The sequence below is a fragment of the Frieseomelitta varia genome, unplaced genomic scaffold (genome assembly GCF_011392965.1).
Source record: "Frieseomelitta varia isolate USP_RPSP 00005682 unplaced genomic scaffold, Fvar_1.2 scaffold_400, whole genome shotgun sequence".
NCBI lineage: Eukaryota > Metazoa > Arthropoda > Insecta > Hymenoptera > Apidae > Frieseomelitta > Frieseomelitta varia.
Window position 1 is genome coordinate 47896 of NW_025110147.1, and position 13351 is coordinate 61246.

Below are 13351 nucleotides of genomic sequence, written 5' to 3' on the forward strand. Positions count from 1 at the left end.
AATTTCCATTGTTGTAGAAACAATTTTACAGTGTACAGCTTCCTAGCGAAATAATTCCTAGACCCTTTTTGGTCTTTAACCAGTTGGCGCTGGCCAACCGATTGCGGACCGTAACGAGTGACCAAATCGTACACGGTGATTCGTCGCTTCTTCTTTCTGGACTTCCTTCTGCACGACATCACCGGACAGAAATTACTGAGAAGTGATAAATTTATTCCTGCCTGAATTATACTTGAACATATACTTGAAACTGAGAAAATATTGCAATTCCGGGAGAAAAGATTCTTGCGACGTGCGTGGCAAGAGGTTAAGAGGAAATCTCGTTAGCGCAGTAAGGTTTTCATAAAATATTAAATCGCAAGGTGAATGTTTGCTTTTGTCATCGTGTGTATATATCGTTTACTATTGTACACTCATTTTACAGGACATGCGTCCGAAGCTATCGTTGTGTCCACGATAAACATCCCAAAGAAAACCGAAATTCGTGTTACAGGTCCCCGCGGCGCCGTTGGCGGTTGCAGTACCCCCGGCAGTAGAGTGGATCCCTGGTGGAATCCTGGTTCCCTCTTCCCATCGACCCCTGGGCCCCCAAGGATCGACGAGGGGGCACCGGACAACGGTAGCGGTGGTTTCCAGTTCTGCGGTCCACCGAATACTATCGCGAACAATCCGTCGCAATCACATCATTCCAACCAACGTCACCATCAGCCGAGTCAGTCGACAACCGGCAGAAACGTGTGCACCAGCTACGGTATCGCCTCGACCGCGTCCTCTTCGTGCTCGTCGTCGAGCCTCGGTCACGTGGACACGGTAGCGCGAGGCGCCGATGCCGTAGCCTCGGCCAACAGCGTGTACGGCATCGCGACGACGTCATCGGCCAGCAACTTGATCCTCTCGGCGCTCTTGACCACCACGTCCTCCGGAGACACGCAGAGTCAAACGTCGCGAGCTGGTGGCCCAGCCACCTCGTCGACGACGTCGCACGGCCTCGCGAACGCGAGGACCATTACCACCACCACCACCACCACCAGCAGCAGCAGCAGAAGCAGCAACAATAGTAGCAACGTGTCAGCAGATTCCTTAAACGGTATCCTATCGTCTCTAAACGTCCGGATCAAGACGGAGGAGTATCCGAAAATACGCGCGGAGGAACGAAGAACGACAAACGCGACACTTTCATCAGCGTCACCGTCGTTGTCTTCGTCCTCGACGACGTTCAACGCATCACTCCTCAGCACCTTGCTGTCCACGTCGCGGATCTCCTCGGCTACTACCTGCCGAAGCGACAGCGAGGACGACATTCTGTCGAGATCGTGCATCAAGCTCGACTACCCGACAGACCCGCAGCATCAGCAGCCAGGCCAAGATCAACAACAGGAGGGACAACAGTCGGCGGTGCGTGGCATCAAGGTTGAATACCCGCTCAGTCATTCGTCGCAGGACGTTCTGGACACCGGCGAAGAGGAGGAACTGGCCGCCACGTCCCCCTACGACATCATTGCAGCCGGAAATCCCAGGTGTCTGTCGGCGAAGCAGGCCACCACAGGCAAGAGCCAGGCGAGTCCTTTGGTGAAGGACGTGATCGTGCCACCCTGTCCGGGCGGTGTGTCGCCGACCTCGGACATTGTGATCGAGATGAAGTACGAGACGCAGTCAGGCCCACCGGCGGCGCCGCCTCATCTAACCTCGTCTGGCGTGGAGCCACCGCACAGTAGTCAAGGAACGGGCATCGTGGTCGGCGGCTCGCCGGCGGAGGTTGTCGGCGTGGACAGTTTACTGTTGTCGCCGTGGGGCGCGACCGGGCCAGACTTCCTGGAGCCTCCCGACGTGAAGCAAACGGCAGCTGGTCTGCAGGATGCTTGGGACACTCTGCTTCTTGGCTCGTCGGTGGGCGTAGCCTCGGCGCAATCGTTGGCAGAATTGAAACCGCTACCGCCATTCACCGGTTACACCGGCCACTTGAGTATCAACGGTATACCCGGTCATCACTATCACGCGATCGCGTCTGCTCAGAGACCGTCGTTACCCTCCTCCTCGCCCACGTCCTCCTCGAATCAGGAGTACTACGAGTCACCGGTTGTATCCTCCAGCACGCCGTGTCCGCAGGGTAGTCAGAAGCAGCAGCAGCAGCAACAACAACAGCAACAGCAACAGCAACAGCAGCAGCAGCAGCAGCAGCAACAACAGCAGCAACACCATCAACATCAGCAGCAACAGCAGCAGCAGCAGCAGCAGCATCACCATCACCATCATCATCATCATCAACAGCAGCAACAGCTGCCACAGTCGACGCAGCAGGTGGATTACGACATCGAAGACATAGCGGAGATCATCGGGTCGGCGATAGCGGACACGACGGTCCCCGGTGGTGGTAACGGGCCAGGCTCGGAGCACGATCCGGACGCGTCGCGAGACTGGATCGACATCGCCGAGTGGATCGACACCGCCTGTTCGCCAAAAGCCCAAGAGACCACGTCGCCTAGCCCGTACTCTCAGATATACGCGACGGCCACGCCTTCCACGCAAACGCAGCAACACGGCTCCACGTTGCAGAGTTTGCTAACGCACGGTTACGCGCCGTTGATCAACGCGAGGTTACAATCGGCGAACGCCGGCCTCCAAAACGCGTCATGCGGCGAGACACCGTCGTCGACGAGCCCCTATCCACCTGTCAGCCCGCCCGGCCGAGTCTCCACCTCCTGCAGCCCCGATCACCTGCTGCACTCGTCGTTCGCGACGCCCTCGCATCCGAGAAAGAGGTCACGGCCAACACCGGGCTCGCAGAACCCGTCGAAAAAGAGCCCGGGCACAGGGGCGGCGGCGCTCCCCTACGGAACGGAATCTGGCCTGATTGGCGGCAAGGAGAAACCCGTTCACAGGTGTTCCATCTGTAACCGAGGCTTCCTGAACAAGAGCAACATCAAGGTGCACCTGAGAACGCACACCGGCGAGAAGCCGTTCAGGTGCGACGTATGCGGCAAGGCATTCCGACAGAAGGCGCATCTCATCAAACATCAACAAATTCACAAGAGGATCGGCAGGGACTAGATGAAGCTTCTCTCTCTCTCTCTTTCTCTTTCTCTCGCCGTGCGTTTCCGTGTGTACCTAAACTACTACTGTAAGTACCTATTGACAAAGTAGCGCTGATTGGTGGCCAAACCGTGGACACGAGGACACGTGTGACGTGTGACTCACGTGTTTTCAAAACGAACGACGAACGTGTCGGCGAGATCAAGTCGTCCAGGAACGGGCGAATGACACATCGTAGCTAGCGTAGAAGAGAATGGGACTCGAGCAGCTCGAGGTTCCTTCGAGATGGATGGCCACTGGATGGATACGCGAAACTGAATCCAGGAAAAGTGAGATGATCTCTCCGTGCTGTGTTATATCGACGACGATGAAGGCGAGGGCGAACCCCGCTGGTCGCAATATATATGCGGTGTGTACATAGAAATACGTGTCGGTAACAGAGCACACGTGCGTGCGCGAAAATATATAACGTAGAAAGAATCGAACGATTACAAGATGTGCAGTAAAATTAAGAAACGATATATACATATATATATATATATATATATATATATATAATTTCTTGATTTTATATATATATATATATATAAAATATACATATATATCGTTTCTTGATTATATATATATATATACATACATATATATATAATTAATACGTATAATAGATATATATATGTATATATATATATCAATTATACATATTAATTATATATATGTATGTATATATATATATATATATAATCAAGAAACGATATATATCGTTTCTTGATTTATATTTATATATCGTTTCTTGATTTTATATATACATACATATATATATATATATATATATAATTAATATGTAAAATTGATATATATATATATATATATATATATATATATATATATATATATATAGAGGTGTAAGATATGCATGTGTAGACGTAGAAGGAAGTGACGAACACTACGCGAGGATGTACCTAAGCCCTTCCAAATACGTTTTTAATTTTTATCCATTTCTTTTTTCCTCTATTTTTTTTTTTTTCTTCTTCGTTAACTAGGTAGATTCTGTCGCTTATTTCTCTTTATTTATATTGCTTTTATATTATACAATTTCACGGCCTCGTCGTCATTTCCGCAGTCCTTCTCTGTCTCCTTATTATTTATTTTCACTCGTCCATGTCTCTCCCCCTCCCCAGTTGGTCCTTACCTTTGTAAGATAGTAGATTCGTTTTTTTTTTATTTTTTTTTTCTAATTTAAGTTTGTCATCCCTCCCAAGCAAGTCTTCTTCCTCTTTGACGCGTCGTACGTGACACAGTTTTAGAACGAAGATACGACAACGTTGCGCTGCTCTTTGCAGACATTTGACAATATTCGTATCTGTCTGGCGGTTTGTTTACGGGTTTCGCCGTATCGTTCTTTCGGAATGTTTCATCCTTGGGAAGCAGCGTTTATGCGTGTTTTAGTTAATGGTCGTCGAAGGGCAGGGCAACGAGCCTTCGATGGATCGACCGGAGGGTGATAACTTTTTCTTATCTTTGTCGTCGGGAAGGAGAAAAGAAGAAAAAGAAGAAAAGATTTCGCCAATACTCACTAGTTCTTTTTTCGACACGATGATCGAGACAACATTGATTATTAATTTAATTCGATCGTCTTTCCCTACTCGATCCACGAATTCTCGTCAACCATTGTGCCCAGCGTTGCAACAATGTGTGTCGCTGGCTGACTGCGGAAATTTTGTAATTTGTATAAAGTCAGAAAGTTATGGATTTATTTATAAAGCTGTCATGTTCGATTAAATATGATTGTTACCGTAACCATAATGTTGCCAGTTCGTTTCTTACTACTTCCCAACCGATTCCTTTCTTTCGTCGCTCGTGTCGGATTTTCATGGTTGTTCGAGATCTTTGGAAAATAATCAGCTCTCCAAATAATTTGATTTGTCGAGTCAATGTTATCTTGGAACAACAATTTTCGAGCAAATTATTCTTCTTGAAATTATTCCATTATTTGGTTATGTCCATTATTATCACTATGATTGAATTGAAAATGAAAGGACAACCGAAATAATCTTATTTTTACATGAGTTGAGACTTTTTCTTTTGCTATAAAGATTCGCGCCTTAAAGCGTGTATGAAATATCTATTTATACATAAAAGTGTTTATTATTAGTATAAAATATAACAGGTAAGATAAATTCTCATTTAAGTTTCCGTTTCCATAAAAATCGGCAGTTGAATTAAACGTGCGGCATCATGTTCGAAAGATTAATTAAAATATACTTTCACCAAAACTTAGTAGAAAAGAAAAAAGAGCAGTGAAAGCTGGTAACTAAAAAATTAAGTAGGATCCAAATTTAAAAAAATTAAGCAACTAGTAGAAACATGCAAAAATTAATTAGCAAGAAAATAAAAAAAATTAAAGTTTTTATTTAATTAAAAAATTAAAATCCAAAATGAAAAACACAGTGGAATATTCCAGTAAGAAAGATAATGACCAAAGACTAAAGTAAAGGCTAAACTGAGAAGTCAAAAAACCGAAAGATCTCTGTACGAAAATAAAAAAAATAAAAAAAAATGGATAGAGAGGAGAAAAAAGAAAATTTAGTTCAATAATTTTGGCTTCAGTTATATTAAAATTAGGAAGATATGGTTTATTATTACGAATTATATATATATATATATATATAATAAAATTTATATTTTATAAATTCTATATTAATTTAATAATAATTAATTTATATGGTATATTATTTTCAAGAATTATATGTTTATGTCAATTAGATACAAAATTAATTATTGCTATTTCTTCTATTGTTCATCAAAAGATTCTTTTCCTTTCTTTCGGAGAGTTGTGTGATGGCATCGACGGTGTGTTGCACTTCACTATAAGCGTAGGCCGCGCGAAATGACCATCTTCAGTAATGAAGTTTGCCATTTTCGTGGAAGCTTAATCGAAGCGGAACGTATCGACATTCGCATGGTGAAAGTTGGCGAGTTATTTCGTCCGAAATAATCAGGCTGTAATACTTGACGACGAAACGTACCCTCCGCGTATTTATGGGACTAGCCAATCAGGAACCACACCGGAGGAGATCTCGGTTGCGTGTACCGCGTATCCGGATCTCCCTCTCACGTGTACGTGCCCGTTTTCTTACTTTTATTTCGCTTTAAGTGTGGCACCGGCTCCGAACAGGCCCACACGTCCGGGCTCTGCGTTTCATTTCGCGTATAATGGCCACGATGTTGCCGTGTTTGACACAATTTGACAACTGTTTGGTAAATACTCGCGACAATTGGGACTTGAATTGTCGTGTAACAGTTCGACTTTCCTTCGTCAAGTTCGAAATTCATTTGACATTTGATTTCGTCCAAAGTATTAAAGTATTAAAGTATAAGTTGGAATAATTGATAGATAATTTAGTATATGAATTCAATTTAATTCGATACACACGGTCAGTTCAAGAGTTAATTCAATGTATTGGAATATGCGAGGCAGTGAGAATAATTTTGGATTCTTGTCCATGTAAATCATAATTTACTATAGTTTCGTGTAGTAGCCTTTGTTTAACCTCGATTTGAAATTTTATTTCGTTTAGAATATTTTTCGATTTAGGTAATAATTTAATATTGATCAAATATATTAATATAATAATAATAATTCAGTATCAGTGGCAAAAGTAGTTTTAGGTCTTCATCTAAGTAAATTATAATTTAAAGTCGCGTTATAACTTTATTTTCTCCGAATGTCGAATTTTAAATTAATTCGAGGGTTTAAGTTTCTAATTAAGTTGCAATTTCATTCCATTTGAAATTTAATCCAGTCCGTGATTTTATTTTAGAATAGGAATGGAATATCTCTTCTGCGTTACGCGACTCGCCTATGATACTTAAATTTCAATAAAATGCAGGAGGAACAGGGGAAAATTTATCATTCAGTAAGATACACAATTCGCGAAAAATCATTGAATGTTTGAAAACTGTAAATCTATAAATAAAAATGAAATATAAAATAAATAATGAGAAAGATAAATCTATAAAATCTAAAAAAATGTGGAAAGAAAAATCTATAAAATCTAAACTAAAAAAATGTAGAAAGATAAATCTATAATATCTATAAAATCTATAAAATCTATAAAATCTATAAAATCTATAAAATCTATAAAATCTATAAAATCTATAAAATCTATAAAATCTAAACTAAAAAAATGTAGAAAGATAAATCTATAAAATCTAAAAAAATGTAGAAAAATAAATCTATAAAATCTAAAAAAAATCTAAAAAATCTATAAAATCTGAAAAAATGTAGAAAGATAAATGTATAAAATCTAAAAAAATCTAACAAATCTATAAAATCTAAACTAAAAAAATGTAGAAAAATAAATTTATAAAATCTAAAAAATCTATGAAATCTAAAAAAATGTAAAGAAATAAATCTATAAAATCCACATTTCCAAAATTTCATTAAAAAATTACTTCGATTCGATCACACTGTATCACATAGTTGTGTCGTCTGTTTAACAAATTCCATTTTTCATTAAAATCGAATCGAAAGACACGAAAATTGTCCGAGACGTCTATTGTATATATTTGCATCTTTTCCCCTCCCTGTTCCCTTTCGTTACGTCTATGTATCCGTAAGAATACACTTGCTCCGTAACAATAATTTACTTCTTTTCTGCTTGAGATTAACCTGTCTTTTCCTCGCGATTTATTATCGTTTTCTCTCCGTTCCATTTCCCCAATTAAATAATAAGTAGAAAGTTTTTCTTTCGGTCGCTGTATTATTATTACGCGATCTTGTATAATTCCATTCCCTCTAACTCAGTAGGGAATTCCCCAGTTTCTCAATGGATACCGACTACGCTTGTACTAAAGATCTCATTTTTCTCAGCTCGTATCCGTTTTGTGTGCACTGGATCACTGGTAAGCTCTATTCGATCATTACGTACATCGAATTTCACAAATATCAAAACACTTGCGAATACTTAAATATTTACACTGAAACTAACGATCGAAATGATCAATTTCTGACTTTTGATGGAAATTTTATAGATGATTTTACAGACTATATGGTCGATCTTTTGTAAAACATTGCTCACGAACAATTATATAGGAATATTTTATGAATTATATATATATGTTTATATATATTGTACAAAATGTAATATAATATTTTATGAATTTTGAAATTTCGTTGACAATTTGATGACACTGGACTGTCATAATTACACTAATTATATAGGAATGTTTGTACGTCATACGAAACGTAACATTATAATATTTTGTGAATTTTGGAGCTTCAATGAGATATATATCATAATTACATTAATTATATAATTACATTGATTACATTAATTATATAATCATTCATTATATACTAAGGTTATTAACAATTAATATTAATAATTAATACTCATACTCCAATAAAAAAAATTCTATGATAAAGTATTTTTAATATAATATTAAAAATTTAATATTATAATATTATAAGAAAATTCTATGATAAAGTATTTTTAATATAATATTGAAAATTTAATATTATAATATTATAAACAAGTTCTATGACAGAGTATTTTTAATATAACATTGAAAATTTAACATTATAATATTATAAAAAAATTCTACGGACAAAGTATGTTTAATACAATATTAAAAATTTATATTAGACATACTTTGTCGTAGAATTTTTTTATAATATCATAACTTTCAATTTTTAAACCTTAAAAATATAATACTATTTTATAATATTAATCATTTAATTTAATATCAGAAATTTACGAATATTTTCACTGAATATTAAACGAAACAGGAGTATCTCGGCTTCAGGCCGACAGCTCCTTGTCAAATTACACGATCGGTTAAAGGTGAGTTGAGACAAAAAAAAAAAAAAAAAAAAAAAAAAAAGAAAAAAAGGAAAAATAAATTGGAGACAGCTTCCGCGACAGGTTGTTGGAACGGTGCATCGGTTGGAATAAAGACCACGGGCCATTGTTGAATGTAATAATATAACGGGGTTACGGTCTCTCAAAGGTTACACGATCTCTCGTGACATTGTCTTCGCAGGGAGATAGGCAGACAGCCGGTGGAACGAGCGCAGCCGAACGAAAGAGGAAACGAGACGAGCATGGGGCCCATCTTCTCTTATTTTGGTCTCTGTGAGACTACTGTCGGCGAGATCCGTTAAAACCACAAGCGCAGGTACAAATGAACACGGTGCCTTGCAATTTGCAAAGCTGGACATGTTTTCTGCCGCGAATCGGTTATACGATTCATCAACGAATTGAGGAAATCACGACGAAAAGTCTGAGAGGAGAGTGTTAGGCTAATTCTTCGGGATACAGTTGTTTGAAACAGATTGAACAGTATTATAAGTAAAGTGTCATTACAGTAGTATTGAATAATTATATTTTCAAATCCTCCAATTATAAAAAAAAAATCATTAAGCCATGTTTAGTGATAATTGAATTATATTCAAATTATATAATATAATTATAATATAATTATTCAAATCCTATATTATTCTAATCCTAATTATTCTAATCTTATATATAATTGTTCAAATCCTCCAATTATAAAAAAAATTATTAAAAGAGCATGTCTAGCGATAATTGAATTATAAATTTGATCATTATTAATTCATACTCCTGGACTATTAAGTTCTATTCGAATTAATATTCTAAAGGATGATCCAATAATTCCTGATCATGAAGCAAAAATTATATATAAAATACCAATATTTTTATGGTTTGTCGATATTGATTCATTTATTTATATAAATTTAATTTGATAATTAATTTTAATATTAATGGTTTTATACATAAAATTTAATATTATGTCTGAAGAAGAAACAAACTGTAAATTTATTTATACAGATTTTAATTCTTTTAATATTATTATAAATTCAAATATATATATAATATTTTTTTAATTTTGAAGATTAAATTTTGAATTTACTTAACTCAAAATATTTAATAATATTAATTAATATTTATTTTTTAAAATATGCAATTTAATGTTCTATTTTAAACTATAATTAAAATTATTAATAAAATTGAATATAATAAATGGAAATAAAAATATATAATAATTATAAAAATAAAAACAAATGAATTTATTTTTTTTTATTAATTTTTAAATAAGTACAAATATCATTTAGATATGTGAATTTTTTCAAAAATAATTAAACCTTAATAACAGATATAATACAGCAAAGTGTCATTAACCTGTTAACTGGGTCATTGGACCAAAATCTCCTGTAATTACCTTGAGCTTGATTGTAACTGTATAATTATAGGATTAAGAAATAACGAAGACAGTTTAATTCCAGTTAGGTTAATTTCTTTTAAACGCAAGTTATGATGTAACTGTTTCCGCGAAGCGAAATAGATAAGATGCACTAAAGTGCAGATCTATGAATCAGCAGGTTTAGAGATCGGTAACCTAAATAATAAGCTGATTTGTTTCTCCCGGTTAGAAGATTATTTTTAAACGTATTGCTCGGTATTATTGATTATAAAACTATCAAACATCGTCAAATGTTATCGAATAGTATTGATTATACTTGTCAATGTATGTACGTTTGCATTTTCATACCGTAATAAGTTCGAAACTGAAACTTTCGTTCTCAAGAACTGTTCTTGTTCGAGACTGACCCAAAATTGCAATATTTCCATCAGCATAACCCAAAACAGGCAAAACAACATGATGAATCTATTATTTCTCAATAAATAATTACTATTCTGGCGATGCCACACCGACGAGTTCAAAAATAGAGCGACAAATTGTCGTGTACAGTCCGGTCGCTCGTTATGGTCCGCAATCAGCGCAAGTGAAACGATGTTTGAAATAGAGCTTGTCAAACAGTTCTTCCAAAATTTCTTCGATCAATCAAGTGTAAATTTCATCAAAAACTGTCTTTAGTGGCGAACTACAACTACTGGAGAACTAGAGAAAAATCCTATCTAGTGGAAAACGTATTCGACGAGCCGGTCACGCTATTAGTTCCGATTCTCCGATTTGCTGGAGCGTCAGGAATCTTCTTACGTTACCGCGCTACAGGAGCTCGACGAACCAGTCTCCTAGGAAAGATGGTGCACGTTCGTTATAACATGACCCAGCGATCTTGGGTAAGAAGCCCTGTTTGGGACTCAACGGGGCCCAAAAAATCTAGGTCATTGGCCTGACTGACTACATAGGCCACTGATGGGACTCATGGTGCCACGATCCCTCTCTTTCGTGGCTTAGCCTCCATCTCATCATTTCCTTTTTTTTTTAAATCTCTATTTCATCGAATCAGTCTTTTCTTCTGCTTTATTTCTGTTTCTACCACGAGTTTTGATCGAATTAATAACATCGTCGCTTACTGGGTAATTTAAAGATGAACTAACGAGAATTGAACTATAAATTTATTTATATAATATATTATAATTATATTTTCTAAATTGTGATTTTTAGTATTGATTAATGATAGAAAATAATTTTATCATTTGTCAATTTTTTCAAAGATCATTATAAATTTATAAAATTTATTATATATATAATTATTAAAGAAGTACTTCCAATTTTTTAGGAAATAAGATTACTGTTGTCGACTATTGTTTGACAATTCATTGTTCATGCCTGTATTCCTCTAATTCAAGTTTTTCACATTGAATGGTAAATTGTTAATTGTAATTTTCGAGACATTTATACCGGTTTTATGAGCAACTCTCAGTTTACTAGATCGAAATTTCAAGTTGGATCCGAACTCAATATTTATCCAACGCTTTATAACAAAACTGGTGCAACACAGATCATACTTGATCAAACTTCGCAGCTCTCGAGTCTTAACTCGACGTCTGACAAAACATTGTTTAAAAAATTCTCGATTAAAATGATTTTCACGCACCAGATCTAATATTCTGATAACACTTCGACAAGTTCTCATTTCGACGATCTATTCGCCATTACAGCTACCTTGTCTTACCGCCTTCTACGCAAACATCCGCGTTCCTCGCGAAGCGTTTCCGTTTCAAACATCTTTCAACCCCGTAATTTGTAAATTGCCCTTCGCAGCGGTCAATGTTAAGGCGGACAATACGGACACGCGGAAGCGAAAGAGGACGGCGAGTATCGAGTATTTTCAGTAGCACGGGTGTAGCCAAGGTTTCGACAGAGTCAACAGGAAGGAAGAGTCAAGAAAAACGGATGCGTGGAAGATCGAGCTCGATTATTGGGCTTGTTGGGAGAGACAATGGACATCCTTCTGTAGTTGGAAGCACGATCTCCACTGTCAGGTACTGTAAGGCTCGATTCACAGCAACTCGTTTCGCTCGCTGTTCCCTCGCTCTTCAAGTGTCATTTCAGATTTACAATAATGATAAATTTTTGTCGAATGAATCGCCAAAAAATTGGTATTTTATACTAGCTTAATCAAACCTAAACAAACCTCAGTCAAACCTAAGCGAACCTCAATCAAATCTAAACTCATTTAATTGATGTATTAGTTTCAAGTAATATTTGACAGAGTCCTTCGAATCTTGGAAATAAATAGTTGTAAATTTTCTATGAAAAATTTCGAATTCTGACTGATAAATTTTTGTCGAATGAATCGTCAGAAAATTGGTATTTTATACATCTTAAAGTACGACTAGCTTAATCAAATCTAAACAAACCTTAGTCAAACCTAAGCGAACCTCAATCAAATCTAAACTCATTTGTTGTATTAGTTTCAAGTAATATTTGACAAAGAGTCGTTCGAATCTTGGAAATAAATAGTTGTAAATTTTCTATGAAAAATTTCGAATTGGTTCTTCTGACTATTTCGGTAAAATGGAACGCCATGTTTTTACTGTAAGTACGCTAACCAATGTTTTGATAGAAATTATATACAACAGAGAGATAGAAGAACTTTTCTTCTATTAATATATTCTTTTATTATAATAAAACAGTCGGTTAAATTGGATGCATCCAAAATGGAGATCGATAGGAATTTTATTAATAATATTTTCCCTTTTGGTTATTAAATTACCTAATTTCTTTAATAATAAAAATCCTCTAATTTGAACGATAATCTTCATTCACATACAAAATATTGATAACCATTTATGGTTACATTTATTATTTATTTATGCATTTATTTAATTACATTATTTATGCTTCAGATCATAAACATTTATTTATGTTTCAGATCACTCAAGTCCTTTTTCTGAATTGTTGAACGTTTGAACGTTTCAGCGTAAGAAGATACAATATATTCTTATCATGTTGTGTTTGCTTTTTTAACTTGAGAAGAGATTATATCCTTTTTTCCCCCTTTTAATAAGTCTAAGTTTTTGAAATTATAAAAAATTCGTAAAAC

At 36.7% G+C, this 13351-nt stretch overlaps 1 protein-coding gene across 1 annotated transcript; it reads left to right on the top strand.

Annotated features, from left to right (window-relative positions):
• Positions 1-424: 424 nt before the first annotated feature.
• On the top strand, positions 425-3544 carry LOC122531481 (cell wall protein DAN4; the record flags this gene model as incomplete). The annotated part of the gene is made up of 1 exon (XM_043659431.1): positions 425-3544. A coding segment is annotated over one exon (2624 nt), but the record flags the coding sequence as incomplete, so codon positions are not given.
• Between the last annotated feature and the right edge of the window lie 9807 nt (positions 3545-13351).